Source organism: Rhododendron vialii, chromosome 9a (genome assembly GCF_030253575.1).
Source record: "Rhododendron vialii isolate Sample 1 chromosome 9a, ASM3025357v1".
NCBI classification, from domain to species: Eukaryota; Viridiplantae; Streptophyta; class Magnoliopsida; order Ericales; family Ericaceae; genus Rhododendron; species Rhododendron vialii.
Genome location: NC_080565.1, coordinates 15,721,455 through 15,739,024, shown reverse-complemented (window position 1 = coordinate 15,739,024; position 17,570 = coordinate 15,721,455). Strand labels below are relative to the sequence as shown.

The following is a 17,570-nucleotide window of genomic DNA, read 5'->3' as shown; positions in this document are numbered from 1 at the left end:
AGAGCAGGGGAGCAAAGGGGGAAGGGAAAGGGATAAACTGGGATGTATGAAGATAGTGATAGTGAAGTGGAGACAACAGCGGATGAATGTTTTGAAGGTTAAACATGCCAGATTAACGGCGAACCTACCACTTGGCAATATTGAAGTTGCTGCAAACTATCATACCCCTTTCAATTCTCAAGACAGATTCTCTCCCACCCTCCCTGTTTTCATCTTTTTTCATCCCCTCTTTCTCCTTTTCCCCTTGTCAGTTGCTTTTTTGCAAAAGTGCTTCTACATACCAAATCTTTGATATTGTTTTCTTTGCCTAGTAATCAAGCCGTGCCATTTATGTTCAGTAAATAAATTAGTTTTCTCCTTGTCAGTTTTCTTGGTTTTTAGCTTAAATGCTTAATTGGTATCTCGTATCTCTATGTTTTCCCAAAGCATCATATACGGATTTTTTGGTCAGCATGTATATAGCAACAAAATAAGTTTGGGCAACCTGGGAACTTTTTCAATCTCTTTGAGTTGAGCTTGGGTTGGTCCTAGGCTTGAGGCTATGCTGGGCTTGAGCCTTGAGGTTATACCTCAGAAAGCTCCTCTGCACTTCAGATGGGGCATGGACAGCCCCTAGACGAACTGAAGCCACCCAAGTTTAAACCATATTGAAGCACCAATCAACAAGGCTCTATTGGATAACTCGATACACATTGTTGACAGGTTAAGCTTTCGGAGGCATTAGAGCTTTGGTTTGAGAGGTCTTTGAGTTCACACCTCTCCTTATGAATCTTCTTCTTCTTTGCTTGCATTCTGCTTCTCTCTATCCATAGATGCTTGCATCTCCGCATGCAGGAGTGATTGCAGATGAAAGATGATGTTAAGAGGTGAAAGACAATGTTGGAGATATTGATATCCATGGTTGGGACGATTGGTACCCTAACAGGCTAACTGACTATACACATGCATGTATTTAAACTCAAGTGATTGTTACTTGAAATAATAACACCACCATTTAATGTGATGAGAACTGCATTATTTATAGGTAGCACCTCCCATTTGGTATCGCTTCTTAAGATGGAGGTGAAACAGATAACGGAAGTGAAAATTTTCAATAACCTCCTATGGATACACTGATAGGATCATCTTGGCCAGCACCGAATGCTTCTAACGAGTCTGCAAAGGCAGTGTCTCCATTACATGCTTCTCCCAGAGATTCCCTGTTATGTAGAGAGTGAGAAGAGAGAAACATTAGCAATTTTGCTCTGAATGGAGGCTCAACCAAAAATTAAGGTCAAAGAAAATATATTTTCGGCCCAAAAAAATTCAGGATTAGGAGAATCAAATAGGGAACTCTGATAAATACCTGTTTTATGCATGACAACTGCTTGGATGTTAAACCGAATTATTATCAAAATGATTATCATGCATAATCAAAGAGAGGAAAGAGATACCCGAAAGACTGTGCAAGTCCAGAGAAGCAAAATAGGGGAACGCATTCAAAAGCCAGATTCACAATATCCAGGGCAAAAGATTCTGTTACCGAGTGTTATCCCATCCATGTGCAAGTTAATGGTTTTCAGGTTGAACATTTCTACTAAAAATAATCAACTAGAACAGCAGCTTTTAGCTCCCCAAAAGGTCACTTCCACATGGGAGACATGGTTGTAATAAAGTTCTGCACTCCAGTCCTTCCAAGGTCTTAGTAAGATTACACTCCAGTCCTTCCAAGGTCTTAGTAAGATTACTAGGGGATATTTCCGGGCAATCAAACCCTTCAGCAGCAAGAAACCAGCCATAAACAGGGATCAACCATTCCCCCGTGCACGAGGAACCCTCGGACTAGAGAGGGTCAGATGTAACCAACCTTACCCCCAGGGCAAAAGATTCTGTTACCGAGTGTTATCCCATCCATGTGCAAGTTAATGGTTTTCAGGTTGAACATTTCTACTAAAAATAATCAACTAGAACAGCAGCTTTTAGCTCCCCAAAAGGTCACTTCCACATGGGAGACATGGTTGTAATAAAGTTCTGCACTCCAGTCCTTCCAAGGTCTTAGTAAGATTACACTCCAGTCCTTCCAAGGTCTTAGTAAGATTACTAGGGGATATTTCCGGGCAATCAAACCCTTCAGCAGCAAGAAACCAGCCATAAACAGGGATCAACCATTCGCCCCGTGCACGAGGAACCCTCGGACTAGAGAGGGTCAGATGTAACCAACCTTACCCCTGCTTATGAAGAGGTTGTTCTCATGCTTTGTACTCGTTACTTGCAGATCACACAGGAACAAATCTAACTTTTTGTGAAGGCCAGCCTCATGCCTTCAACCCTGGAACCCAAAAGATTACACAACATACAAGAAGTGCTGTTCAGGGGCATTGTTCACAACACTCAGCACAACCACAAATTTCATTCCTTCCCCAATTAGGTATCCTAAACCTTACATCCATTGAAAAACCATTATAAACCCTAAAACTTCAACACTCATTAGTCTTAAATGTAACCTTTTATCAAGAAAAAAATAGGTATATCATATAGTATTTCCACATTTTTCTGTACGCCCATTTTGATATCTATGCCGGGAAAAGAGTGGTTACTCTCTTGTCCTACATTAGTTTTTTATGTAACCCACAAAGCACTTCTTCAAGATTTTGACCCGCTTAGTCATGTCGAAGAATAACGGGTTATCATACATTAAGTAAGACTAATCCTATGAAAATGAAAGCAATAATTACAAAAAACGAAGGGCAAAGAACACATAATTGAGTATTCCTTAAAATCTAAATTATTACTTCATCTGGGTAACAGACCTCAAGGTCAAAATTAGATTTTTGTTCTCCAATGAAGAAGAAAGATTTAGGAGGCAGCAGGTTATATTTTGGGTATTCATTCCACAAGAGCTCTCCCTAATTCCTCAAGATCATTAAGATAACAACAGCCACACAATTTCTTAATAATAACAATAAAACGGCAAGCATTTTAAACAATAGACATCTGGCCATATTACTATAGTTTTAATGAGTCAATACAACTTCATACGCGAGTATATTCACCAACTTTATGCAGTATCCCTTGGAGACCGTGACATCATTCATGAAGTTGTCGTTATAAAGTTCTCTACATGGAGAGCTCATAATTCATTTTTAATTCCCCTTATGTGTGGCGTGAACGCTTTTAAATCTTATTAGTATTCGTTATTGTAGTAGGATGACTGTTTCAAGTATAGAAAAATCAAGTATTATGATAACTTTTGGTGCTAAAAAGTTGTAGAAACTACTCCAATCAACTTAAGAAATAACAATATTAAGTTTATAATAACACTTTTGAAAGCCAAATGCAGTTGAAAGAACTTTAGCCATAAAAGTGTCAAACTCCCTATCAGAATGGGGTGCATCAAGTATTTGTAAAACCAAGGAATAATAAAACTTTCCAAACATAAAAATTGTATACTCTGACCTGATATCAACACCAAAACAGCTGACTAGTTTAGTATTTGGAACTGCCTTTAGCATGTTCCAAATCAAGAACGGAGCTGTGCCTTGGCACTACCTAGGTTTTGTATAATTGTATTGGAGAACCAATACAACTACGTATTTTCCCACAAATTTCAAGAGATCCTAAGCAACTAGCAAACCCAATAATTTGGAGAACTCATCTCAAGCCCATAACTCAACAAATTCTCATTTATAGATATTGCGATCGATAGGTCATATCTTTTTTTCTAGTCCTTTCTAGTAATCTTACCAAATAGAATTAAGAGCTCTACAGCTAGGTTTTTTTGTTATATATGTCTACCAATTGCAATAGACCTCAATAAAAGAATACACGATTACACACCATAAATAAAATACAGTACCAACAATTCTTTCATCATTTTTTCATATTGGGATCAAATGAAATTACTTTTAGTTTCAATGTACTTCTTGTACGATTGAACTTTGAAAAATGAGTGGGAAATTTCAAAATATAATATTTCTACCATCATGTGAAAAATTCTGTTCAATTTTGGCACCAACCAAAATTGAATCCTAGCCCTGCCCCTATTCCAAATTTCTTAAGTCCCTTGCAAAATTTAGTAGTGTCTTCTAGTCACAATACGGTATTTGATTGGACAATGTTGTTACAAGCTTAGAGCATCATAGCCTCATAGGTTATGCCATCATTATTCAATGTTGTCTATCTAAAGGGTATTTTATCCTTGGCATCGTGGTCTATGGAGCGAGAGAGAGACGAAATCAAGTGAGAGAAAGTTGGTGTTATGCGAGATAGAGAGTTGGTGTTATGGTGTAAAATATGGCTATAGCAATACAATGAAATATAGACAAAATTTATCTCATGGTATAGCACTACAATTTTTGCTATTGCCTTGATTTCATTCCTTATCACCGTTTGTTTGCCTTTGAAGTGCGGGTCAGATCTGTTTCCATAGGTTAGGAACTGGGATACAAACTCTTGCGTGGAACTTACCCCTGAAAACCGGTTTGGAAGGGTAGAGTGCCTCCCAAGAGCTCATATTCGTATGGCCAACCCTGTACTTAGTTTCGTATGGCCAACCCTGTACTCGAAGAACTCACCCTTGGTAACCACCTTGGAAGGGAAGTGTGGGTATATGATATATCTTGCAACCGGATGCACCTTTTCCAAGAACTCTGCCGGTGACCATCTCCTGGAGGAGCAAGGCCTCCTCCACAGGATTCACCTCTAGGAGGAGCATGCGTCCTCCACAAGATTCACCTCCGGGAGGAGGCATGCTTCCTCCACAAGATTCACCTCCCGGAGAGGCATGCTTCCTCCACAAAGTTCACCTCCCGGAGAGGCATGCTTCCCCCACAAAGTTCACCTCCCGGAGGAGCATGCCTCCTCCACAAGTTTCACCTCCAGGAGGAGCATGCTTCCTCCACAAGATTCACCTCCCGCGCCTCCTCCACAAGATTCACCTCCAAGAGAGGCATGCTTCCTCCACAAGATTCACCTCCCGGAGGAGCATGCCTCCTCCACGAAGTTCAACTCCAAGAGGAGCATGCCTCCTCCACAAGATTCACCTCCCGGAGGAGCATGCCTCCTCCACAAGATTCACCTCCAGGAGGAGGCATGCTTCCTCCACAAGTTCACCTCCAGGAGGAGCATGCTTCCTCCACAAGCTTCCTCCACAAGGTACCTCCACACTCCGACACCGTCCCGAGCGGGACCTAATTCTCCGGTGTGGAGCTACATCCCGCGGATGAGGCGCCTCCAAGCCACGGGGGACATGCAATTCCTCCTACTAAGGGAGGGAGTCGAATCTCAACCAGATTGGTTTATAAAAGGAGGTGTACCGCAACATCTGGTGGAGGAATACAACCACATGGCGTCGTCTGGTCAAGCTTCCCTCACCAAGGAACTCATTCAAGCATGGGATTCACTCCCATTGCGTCATCTCCAATTTCACCGGTCACCAAACGACCTCCCGACGCACACTCACCAACTCCGAAAAGATACATAACTAATCCTCCCATCTAAAGTGCACCATGCCGAGGTTCTTTCAGCTCACGGCTTTAATCAACTGAGAATCACAGTTGAACAACTGATAATGTACGGCCAACCATCGTACCGCCTCTCCGTCACAACTTTCGTCACCCCCAATCAATCCCAAGACCTCGGACCAGCCTTCCTTCCCACAGCGGAAGAAGAACACCCAATATTCAGCAGCGACACACCAAGACCCTCCACCCGTCGCTCAGTAAAATTTCTATGGTGGAACTGCGAAGGAGCCACCCGCATGAGTTTCTACAAGTACTTTCTTGACACCGTCACACTGCACCAACCAGATTTGGTGGTGGTTTCCAACACATGGATCGGCGGGCATCTCGCCAAGCAAATGAGCTTAACTATTGGATTCGCCAATTCCGCCATCGTGGATCCCCTTACCCCCTACTCATTAGGAGGGATATGGATACTCTGGACTAACGAGCTCCACTGCACTATCTTGGGCACCTACCACAATGAGATCACCACGCTGATAGACGTGCCGTCCATGTAATAACATTACCGGAAGATCGACTCCTCCTTATAACTTGCCGGCGAACTACCCTTTCCCCACATAAATGGGATGGGGACTTAGCCTTCCTGTTTAGGCTCTCTCCACTGCAATCGCCGCCGAGCATAATTTCATTCCATGTTGGATTATCGTACTCTAAAATAAAAATAAAAAAAGACTCCATACATGATTCGCCACGGCAAATATAACGCCACGTATCGCCTTACTCGATCGCCCAATGAGATATTGTCCATCAATATTCTCAGCCACCACGCTATGGGAATCGCAAGTCTAGCCTAATCGGGGGCTTGTTGATCCACCCTTCCGGCGCTTGGCCAACCTGCCTAGCACGGGTTGACTGCCAAAGCACCGCCGGACTCCATATAAGAATCGCCATGGAAAATATAACGCCACATATCGCCCATTGAGATAGTTTACCAATATCATCCGCCACCACGATGCGGGAGTCGCAAGCCTAGCCTAATCGGGGGTTTGGCGACCGTCCCATTCTCCATCCTGGGCTTGGCCGACCAATATGCTTACCACTGGTCAACAGCCGAAGCATCACAGGATTATCTCCATACACGAATCGCCATTGAAATCATAATGATACCGAGCGTCGCTTTACTTTTAAATCGCCAATAGAGCTATTGCTCGTGATCACACAATATTCCTCCCTCCCACACGCCTCAATGCTCTCATTCCGCCAAATAAATAAAAAAAACGACGAAATGGGGAACACACACCTCCCTCCTAAAAGAAATCTGGAAGATACACCCCCCGCCTAAGAGCCATTCCCTCTTACATACTCTAAAAGTCGCGCTATTTCGGCGAAAAGAACGAAAAAAAATCTCCTACGCAGCTTGTTGAAAGGATCACCAAAGGCCGAATGACAAATACAAACAAGAGATTACAAGACAAGGATGTTCCATGCATTCATTACCATAAGTCTATTACAAACAAGAAGTGAAGGCACAAAAAAAAAAAAAAAAGAAGAAAGAAAGAAAGGCAAACTGCCAAAGGATTCTCCCTCCAAACTTTTCCTTTGCTACCAAAAGTTCACTACACGAAGGTCATTACTACCATTGATAATGCTCATAAATGTGACAGTTCAAGACATTACAAAGGAAATGAGCATCAACAAAACAAAAGTGAACCACCCGGCGCCCAGTCCGTCTTCACCGCCGCAACCCTTGACCGGCGTGACTGGACATATCGAAGTCTCCCGAGAGGGCACCCTCGCGCTCGGCTACTTCACCCTCAAGCTTTTTCTTCCTCTTCCTCAACCGCGCCGCCGTTACTTCAACCTCCTCCAATTCTTTACTTACTTTCTCCAACCGATCCCGCCAAGCCGAGAGCTCAAGAAGAAAAGCCATTTGATCTATCCTCTTACGGAGCCAATCAACCTCCAATTGATAACTTCCCAACGCAGCCAAACCATCGTAAACAGATATAAACTCCTCAGGCGTGGCTTTTGGCAAACTGACATCCTCCAATAATTCCACAAACGACGCCAAGGAAATTAACGCCAACCTCCTAGAAAAGGTACTCACGTTGCCAAGCCGAACAAAAGTACAGGGCCACTGAAAAAAGATGTCGGACAGCAAAGGTCAATGCTCCTCCCGGGCCTCGGCAAAAAACACACTAGGCTGCAACGTCACCTTTTCCTTCGTCTCCAAAGTCACAATGACACTCCCATCAGGATAGCGCTCTATCATAAAGGCACCCTCTTTCCACCAACGACGACTACTGCGCATTTCGGTCTCATTCGCCCCCTCCGGCAAGCTCGATGGCGCTAAGTCTTGCGCAATTGACTCGCCACCACCGCCCTCCTCCACATGGTTGAATGCCACCTGGTCCTCCACTAAACCGGCCTCTTCCTCACCCTCCTCCTCATCCCTTCGGTTACCATCACAATCATCCTCTTCACTTTCCTCTTCACTCCCTTCTTCCTCCTCCATTTCCTCCTCTCCCTCTTCGCTCGGCACCACACCGGACGAACGCATGTGACGGAGTGATTTACCCTTCCATGGATGAGACCCCCCCATAGCCGATCCCCCCTCATCCCCCCAGATATCATTCATAACTCCATGCACCGCCACATTTTGATCGAAAGTGCCTATCGCCTCCAAAGAATCGGAAGGCACCTCCAAACCTCCACCGGCCGCCATTGTTGAAACCTCCACTTGCGGTGTTTTTACCACCTCTTCCACAGCATCAGGTTGAATCGCTTGCGAGCTCTCCTCACTACCTTTCCCCGGCTGAAGCACTCTCCCGGAAGACACTCCCTCATCCCCCCAGATGTCGTCCATACCTCCGTGTGCCGCCGCATGTTGATCTAAGGTACTTACCACCTCCACGGAAGTAGAAGGCACCTCTGAACCTCCTCCGATCTCCGTTTCCAGAATCCCCACTCGTGGCGTTCTTATCACCTCTTCCACAACACCAGGTTGAACCGCTTCAGAGCTCTCCTTGTTTCCCTCCGTAATCTTAAAAATGGAGAGAGAAAAGCGTCATTACACCAACAATTTAACAAGAATAAAGAAATTAAAGACATGCAAAGGTGACAAACCCCAACCTTTTTTCACTTGTTGGGCTTGGCCACCTCCATAGCATCTTTTGCAGGCCTCTTTGAAGTATGCTTGCCACTCAATCGTACTCCCTCCGCCCGCCCCTCTCCAGCCCCGTCACTCACGGATACACTACTTCCCACATCCTTCTCCACAGTACCATATACAGTTTCCAGATGTTCTTTCACCCTCCCCAATACCTCCTCCTTAACATATGGCGAACGGGCACCAAACGATGCAAGGACCAGATCCTTCACCTTCGGAAGACACAACTCACCATCCTGGCTCACTACATCCTCCACTCCCAAAGCTACGGGAACTCCTTTCACATATTCCAAGAAGCGTACCAGGTTATCCCTCCAATACTCCCTATAGAGTTTCGTACATCCTCCCATTCTTTTAGCTCCAGGCAACGTGATTGTATTCATTGACCTAAGCTCTGCTGGGAAAGCCGATTTCAGGAACCTTTTCCACCCATCTCCCACACCCCCTTACGGCAGAAATGGTTTCGGAACCCCCTAATCAAACCCGAATTGGCGTGCAACCCTCATCGGATCATACATCACAGAACCATACCTCCCATTCACAAAACATGGTAATTCCCCCCTCATCATACAACTCATCCTAAAAAGCTCCGCCGTGGATGCATCATCCTTATTCGCAAAGGCCACCACATCCTCCTCCGAGTACATGTTAAAAGGAAATACCCCCTTCGGCGTGTTCACATACGGTCGAGCAACAAACTCTCCCTCAACATCAAGAACATCGGCAATACTACCCCACACATCCCGGATGCCACTTCCTGACCATCGCGCCGACCGGCATACATTTCGGCACGGTTCCCCCCTCCCTCCACTACCACCAGCCCCAAAATCATTCGGTTTAGGCGCAACTTTAGGAAACCGCTCAAACAAGAACATATGAAGAAAGTTGGTGGCCACATAAATCGGCAAGTCATACCTCCCGCAAGAGCGTCGCGCCGCATCTTGAAGCATGTCTAATCTTCTGAACAAAGTCCCCAAAAACAACGGGGCCAACGGTACGGATTCCCCTGAAGCAAGGATCGCCGCAAGTTCAAACAATGTCGTATCAACACCATCCTTCGGAGGACCAGGAAAAATGTACCAAGTTAGCCAATAGGCTAAGAACGCTGCCAAGTGAGCCGATTCTTTCAATCCCGGCCCGTCCGTCACTACATGAGCTTCCTCCCCGGCCTTCGACGCACCCAAATCCTTATACCAATATCGTGCCCATTCAGTAAAGGTATTCTTCACTCCATTGTGGCCCTTCTCCCGGCGAACGGATTTCCGCGGTGCATCGACCATATCTTGTTGTGAAGGAGAAAGTCTCCCGGCGGACGGGTCAACTTTTCCTAACATGGGCAACCTCAACAGACAGCCCACATCCTCCAAAGTGGGCCCGGTCTCACCCCAAGCTACCGGAAGAGTATGAGAATTGGCACTCCATCGGGACACCACGAAATCCATCCACTTCCGCTCCCGCAGAACAACCAATCGCAAACTGTTCACCACGGCACGATGGACATTGGCTTTTCGCAATAACTCCACAAAATCGGCATTCCCCAAAATATCATCCGCCCAAGTCGCAAATGCAGTCGGAGGAACAACATAATTCCTGTAAGCAGACAAGCAGTGTGGAAATTCACCACGCTCAACCTGGAACCTCAGTACTAACTTGGGAGAAATAAAACAACCCTCCTCCACCGAAACCTCCTTGTACCCTAACAACGGTTTGTCAACCACTTTCCCAATCTCTGCATCCGCCTCTACTAAGTGCCACAATTTATCACCGCCGCCAAGATAGGGTGCCCGAAACCAAAATTCCGGACTAGGCAAGGGAGGAGGAGGCTTGTCTTTCTCCGTTTTAAGAGACTTATTGGATTTCAAAGCCGCGGAAGAAGCACGTTCCCGCCGTGGTTCTACCACGGTACCGGCACGGCTAGTGACAAGAAGCTTGGGCCGCGTCGTCATTTCTTTCAACCACAATGTATCCGAACCCCGGCACCTGTCAGACAATTACCAAACATAACAATCAAGATTCAATTTTGCGAGGGAAGGGCGCCGCATGCATCCCTTTTGCACCCTTGGCAAGAACAAGAAAGTTTCACTTTTTTTTTGGCAAGGGGAGGGAGCCGAATGCATCCCCCTTGCACCCTTGGTCCACAACAAAGATTCATCATCAAGGAGGAAGCGTCGTGGCACTCTGCTTGCTCCCTTGGCAAAATTACAACTTTGAAATAAACTAAAAACAAATTACCTCGAAGAACTCCGTGAAATCCACCGCACGAATCGCCTTCATAAGCTCGAGTTGCCTCCGCGAGATACACCCCACGAGTTGATTTCGATGCCCCCTCTAAACCTCCTCCTGCCGAAACACCCTCGTCGCCGAAACCCCCTTCCGCCGACCACCCACCCGCCGACGCCCCCTCCAACCGACCCCCCTCCCTCTGAGCCCTCTACCCGCCGAAACCCTCTCCCGCTCCTTCGGCCCGAAACCCTCTCTTCCCCCTCTCGATTTCGCCCTCTCCTCCTCGGTTTCTCTCCCTCTCTTTCTCCTCCCGCCGGCACCCACCAGCCAACACCCCCACTCGCCACAAGCCCTCCGCCGAGACCTCCCTCTCGCCGAACCCCTCCGCCGAGACCCCCTCCAGCCGAAGCCTTCTCCCTCTCGGTTTTTCTCTTTCCCTCTCGGTCCGGAGCTACCTCCTCCTCTCTCGGTTTATCTCCTTCTCCTCCCTCTCGGTTTCTCTCCCTCTCGGTTTCCTCCTCTCTCTCTTACCTCCCTCACCAAAGGAAAGACAAAAGGGGGAAGAGCTATTAAAAAAAGGGGGTGGAGGAGAGACTTTGGGACTTTAGTTTTGTGAGACTTGGCGGAGGACCACACCTCCCTCCTACCTTTATTTTTTTTTTTCGGAGGTGTAGGACTCGGATTAACTTCGAATGTCACCTCCTCCCTCTGCAAATAACCCACTTCCTCCGGGAAGATCAAAATTTTACAAAGTCCACGAAGTTCACTTTCTCTCTCTAAAAAAAAAAAAACACCAAGGCTCTTTTAACCTCTCTTTTGGGATGAAAGTAAAAAATGAGAAGGTAAAATAAATTTATACTACTCCTCCTCGCAAACTGAAGAATCACACCATTTTTGGAACGCAAGGACGTCCTTTCATACTCCTAACTCTGATCAGATGTGAATCCTTCCATAAAAAGATGCTGCGAAGATCCGGTGGATATACAGTACAAGGGGACATTATTGCCCGCAAACACTCACCTCGCAACATGAGTACATGCACGCAAGGGGACATTAATGTGGATATACGATACACATCACATCCGGACGAGCATCCTTCAAAAAAAAAAAAAATCTCTTCCGGCAAGTCATCCTACGAGGAACGAGGTTCCCTCCGTGATTCAATTATGCCCGCACACACCCACCTCGTGACGTGAGTATATGCGCGCAAGGGGACATTAATGTGGGTATATGATATATCTTGCAACCGGATGCACCTTTTCCAAGAACTCTGCCGGTGACCATCTCCTGGAGGAGCAAGGCCTCCTCCACAAGATTCACCTCTAGGAGGAGCATGCGTCTTCCACAAGATTCACCTCCGGGAGGAGGCATGCTTCCTCCACAAGATTCACCTCCCGGAGAGGCATGCCTCCTCCACAAGATTCACCTCCGGGAGGAGGCATGCTTCCTCCACAAGATTCACCTCCAGGACAGCCATGCTTCCTCCACAAAGTTCACCTCCAGGAGGAGCATGCTTCCTCCACAAAGTTCACCTCCCGGAGGAGCATGCCTCCTCCACAAGATTCACCTCCAGGAGGAGCATGCTTCCTCCACAAAGGTCACCTCCAAGAGGAGCATGCCTCCTCCACATGATTCACCTCCCGGAGGAGCATGCCTCCTCCACAAGATTCATCTCCAGGAGAGGCATGCTTCCTCCACAAAGTTCACCTCCAGGAGGAGCATGCTTCCTCCACAAAGTTCACCTCCCGGAGGAGCATGCCTCCTCCACAAGATTCACCTCCAGGAGGAGCATGCTTCCTCCACAAAGTTCACCTCTTGGAGGAGCATGCCTCCTCCACGAAGTTCACCTCCAAGAGGAGCATGCCTCCTCCACAAGATTCACCTCCAGGAGAAGGCATGCTTCCTCCACAAGTTCACCTCCAGGAGAAGCATGCTTCCTCCACAAGATTCACCTCCAGGAGGAACATGCTTCCTCCGCAAAGTTCGCCTCCCGGAGGAGCATGCTTCCTCCACAAGATTCACCTCCCGGAGGAACATACTTCCTCCACAATGTTCACCTTCGGGAGGAGCAAAGCTTCCTCCACAAACTGCGTCTCCGGAGGAGCAAGGCTTTCTCCAAGAATTCTCCACCCGCGGAGGGGTGAGGTCACCTCCGGGCACCTCACCTCCTACTCGACACTTCGAAGACTCCACGAACTCTTAAAGGCGACTCTATACACCATCCTAGGCCGGGAGCAGGGCCTAGGTACCCCGCTCGGGACCTACGGAGGAATGTGGCTTGGAGGCTAGAGCAAGGGGTTTGTCAAGGAGGACGAGCTTGCCATCCTAGGCCAGGAGCAAGGCCTAGGTACCCCGCTCGGGACCTACGGAGGAATGTGGCTTGGAGGCTAGAGCAAGGGGTTTGTCAAGGAGGACGAGCTTGCCTCCGGCAAGCTCTAACTTGACCGGTCCTAGAGAGAGAGGGGGCATTGACCGCCATCTAACATCTCGGAAGAAGTATCATACCTACCGCCTGGCACCTCGAAGCTCGTATCATACCTCACCTGACTCGGCAGATGATACGGGTCTCCATGCATCACCGAAATAGCCTTTGTCGACTCCTTGGTCACAAGCCCCAAGGCCTGACTTGGGACTAAGAGAGGAAAAGAGGTCAACCTCCACTCTGTCCACCAATGGGAAGGAGCCCTACACCTGGCTCTCCCTCATCTCCAAGGCTCATATAAAAGACAAGCATTCAATACCGATCAACAACCATTCAAGGCATTCAATACGCACCTACTCTCCACTGCCATCTCTCTCTCTAAGTCCGCCCCGAGCTCTCTCCTCCTCCACCTCCGGTAGTTCCCGAGCACCGTTGTAGCAACCGCCATATACCCGGAGGGCAACCTCAGGTACTCTTCCCGCTCCTACCTCCCACAGGAAGAATGCCTAGGAGCTTATATACACATGGCCAAGCTCATACTTATCTAATGGGGGACTAGGTATTCAATGGAGGGTAAGTCGAACTAGCATGGTAATGGTGGCGGTGGACTAATATAGACGTATATAAATATATTTAGAAAGAGTTGAAAAAGTTACCAAATATATGAGGAAATGTGAAAATGGAAGAGATAATAATCCCAAAACATGTAATCTAAGAAGCGCTACACATAAGCCCAATATCATGCTATAAAAGCGGTTGATTAGTCACAATACATTATGCTATAAAAGTGGTTCACTAGTCAATAGAGAGATTTAAAATGTAAAACAAACGTCTAAACATGTAATCAATTTCTTTACATTATGAAAACCGAGGAGACTGGGAGGAACAAAAGAAAAATGCAAAACCATTAGAAACATTTAAGATCCATTGAAGGCATGAAAACCCCACAGCCAAAGCCTTGGTACAGTGTGACTGCTCATTGTATGTTGCAATTCAACACAACCATGCCCAAGTCAAACTAACTAGAGTTCACTTTTGTTAAGTACCATATCCTTCCGCAGGCTAAGTACATAAGTAAAACAAACTAGAGTACTTTTGTCCAACAATATACCATATTCTTCCACTAGCTAAGTACGTAACACGCTTCAAAATTGTAGAAAAATCCAATTAACATTAGCAACATCCAGAAATTTGGTCAAGTGAATAAAAAACATCACTTGTTGGGCAAATATCAAGCTAGATATCTGGTGACTCTGGTTTGTTTGACATTAGATGATTACTCAAAATCCTATAAGCAAGTGATAAAGTCGTGATAATGAATCATTGTAGCAACCAATAAGTCCTATCAACACTCACAATTACAAACGAAATTCTATTTGACAATGAGGAATCAAAAAAAATTTATAAGCATATTTTTCATACACAAATTATGTCAAGTATAAAACATTACCAGACCAGACAAATCGAGGAGATAATCTGGATAATCAAATAAAAGACATGTTTACAAAATGAAGAATATGAAGAAGTGCTCACATAAATTTCTTGCACCCTTTGAACAGCCTTTGGCAGCGATCTTTTAGCTCCTCTGCAGTATGTTCCAAACAATGCACCTGTCAAATAGCAGATAAGTAGAGAACTAAACAAGCATAACCATCATCTCTTCGAAATTTCAACAGAAGAAGCTTGGATCAATCAATAAATGGTGGTCAATAAACAAATAAAGCATGAGTTTCAATAATACTGAAAATAATGAGGCCAAGAATGCGAGTAATCTATGATGCATGGACTGTGGATCAATTGTTGTTATTTGATATTTCTACTGCATATTATAGTTGGTACGCACTGGGTAGCATACTAGGAATACCGGAAGTGGAGCTCTAGCTCCTTGTCCTACTTAATCTGCTTGAATTGAATTTGGAGATCAATAATGATGACATGACTTTATTGCAAAATTTGTTTCACATTCATCGACTGGGCATGATCATAAAGAGATTCAATTGCACAACTTCTCACTTCACTTTCAAAATGTTGCTACCATGCAAGGGCACCACATTTCCTAAATCTTGCTTGCGTTGATCTTCGATGAGCTAGGATGTTTGCTCTTCTGTCCCCAAACCTCATATCTTGTATGTTTCTTTGCCAAAATGGGAGAAGAAGGGTAAAGGAAAAAAAACTACAATTTTGCCTCAATTCATACCACCACCGGCAATACAGGGTTCAAAATGGTAGAATGGGCAAGAGGTTAAGGTTTGTAGACAGTGAATTGACAAAATTGAATAAGTTTTGCAATTTCAAGTTTTTTAATTTTTAAAAAGCACGTCGGGGGAGAATCTCTTACGTGAACTGAAGGTCCTGGAGACAAATCAATGGCCAAAGTAAGAATAGGTTTGTTACTGATGGATACTGGGGAGTTCTCGGCCTAAAATGTACACCATCATAGAGCAATTAAATGATTAAGAACTTTTCAGATGTCTGAGACTCTGAGCAAAAAGATTGATGTCAAACAAAGGTCTAGCTCCTAATTACAAAGGAAAGGAACTTGCATCAAAGAAGGGATCAAGCATTCGCAATACAGTGGGCCTTGTTACCAAACAAACTTACAGGGATAAGTAAAACATTCTAGATCACCTTTGGGGACTTAAACTGAAGGAAATGGGCCCAACTATCAAATATATGCATGAAGCTATACAATAGCCTCCCTCACATGCAATTGTGCCTTGCACATGGAGATACACATTGATACATAGAGAAAAACTTATCACAAACGGTGAGACACATAATGCAAATAACCATGTTAGATCACTACCCATCCTAAAAGACCAAACTCTTAGCCAATTGAGCCAACAACATGTATCAAGCTATCCAGCAATTCCATGAATAAGAACGGGGACAGTTAATATACTTTCCTCAAATCATGCTATCAACTAGCTATATTCAAATTCGGTCATGCTAACCTCTACCTGGGTGGAGGATAATATGCCAATAATTCCAAACAAGTTCCGGTATCAATACATATCTCACGGATATTAATACACTTTCACAGATATCAATACACTTTTCTCAGATATCGATGCACCTTTTACCTATAATCTTCCGCCTTTAGAGTGAAGCATTTTCCATTCAAATTTTTAACGTCTATCGAACATTAGAAGTCACTTGCCATACTCTGACTGTTGGAAATGAATTGCGAACAAAATGCCATGTACCCATTTCGAAAAGCAGCTTCATAAACACATTGGTTTTTCTGGACTAAAGATAATCACTTAAAAACAAAAAAAACTAAAGCTGTTGGGATTAATAGGATAAATCCACATCAATGAAGCCAGTTCTACTCTAGAAAAAAAAAATTATAATAATCCTGGTTCCATGAGTCCAAGTAACCATTTGACCTGCAATCGTTTCATTCTACAGACACAGATAACTTACAATTGCACCCCAAAAAAATGATTAATCATGTGATTTGATGCGCAAAAGTCACGCCATAACATGAATTCAAGGTAAAACAAAGGTAACCATTGCTTCAAGTAAAAGGTACGGATAATCCTACGACAAATAAGGAATCCATGTGGATCTTGTAGGAAACTAGAAATTAAGAAAAGGAAATAAAGGATGCATCTCCGATATATATAGAAAGATATATAGCTGTAAATGTCAAGGGATCACCTGTTTCTGAAACATCGGAGAATCGTCGAGATTGATAAATGCTCCCATTTCTCTTCCAGCAAGACTCTCTCTCTCTCTTTTCAGATTCAAGAGTTCAGGTAGAGCGGAAGGGGGAGGTCGCTGACTGCTCTCGGTGCATGTGCTTTGCAAAAGGGTAATTTTGTCATTACAATAGTTTGGTGGATCGTCATACGTCAACGCGGGAGCTTCTAAATACACTCCCAAAACATCTATCCACGTATACTGGCGGCGTTATTTTTTTCTTTACTACTCATATACTGGCGTTGTAAAAAATATATATATATTCCCCTTCGTTCCATTTTGATTGTCCATTTTCGTTTTTCGTATTATTCTTTCAACACTTATATCTCTTAATCTATAATATTTTTCATAATTTTAAAAATTTTGTATTATAGATCTAATCGAGAACTATCAAACAAGATTCATATTGCATATTTTTTGAGATTCATATTGGAAGACATAAGCGTTAAAAGAACGACGTGAAAAACGAAAATAGACAACCAAAATGGGACGGAAGGAATATATACTGTCGTTGTCAAAGACTCACATTTAGTTTGGATCATAACTTGAAATTTTTTTCACAACTCTAAAAACACTCATTACGCATATTTTCAATCATTATTATCTCTAT

At 44.7% G+C, this 17,570-nt stretch overlaps 1 protein-coding gene and 1 long non-coding RNA gene across 6 annotated transcripts in view; both read right to left on the bottom strand.

The window, feature by feature from the left end:
- The window catches only part of LOC131301666 (ADP-ribosylation factor GTPase-activating protein AGD2-like), a 56,691-nt gene extending 39,626 nt beyond the window's left edge, over window positions 1-17,065 (bottom strand). For 4 of the 5 annotated variants that reach the window (XM_058328042.1, XM_058328044.1, XM_058328045.1 and 1 more), the window contains exons 1-3: window positions 16,919-17,065; window positions 14,789-14,865; window positions 1,099-1,199 (exon numbers count right to left, since the gene is read on the bottom strand). In XM_058328042.1, the coding sequence (XP_058184025.1) occupies window positions 1,099-1,199; window positions 14,789-14,865; window positions 16,919-16,966 (226 nt within the window). In that variant the 5' untranslated portion in view covers window positions 16,967-17,065. The remainder of the gene's footprint in view (window positions 1-1,098; window positions 1,200-14,788; window positions 14,866-16,918) is intronic. The other variant, XM_058328043.1, reaches the window with a different exon arrangement.
- Window positions 12,807-13,600, bottom strand: LOC131301667 (uncharacterized). Its single transcript, XR_009191376.1, has 3 exons — window positions 13,377-13,600; window positions 13,197-13,345; window positions 12,807-13,094 (listed from the first exon to the last, which is right to left on the bottom strand). It is a non-coding gene; the product is annotated as an uncharacterized LOC131301667 (long non-coding RNA).
- Window positions 17,066-17,570: the final 505 nt, after the last annotated feature.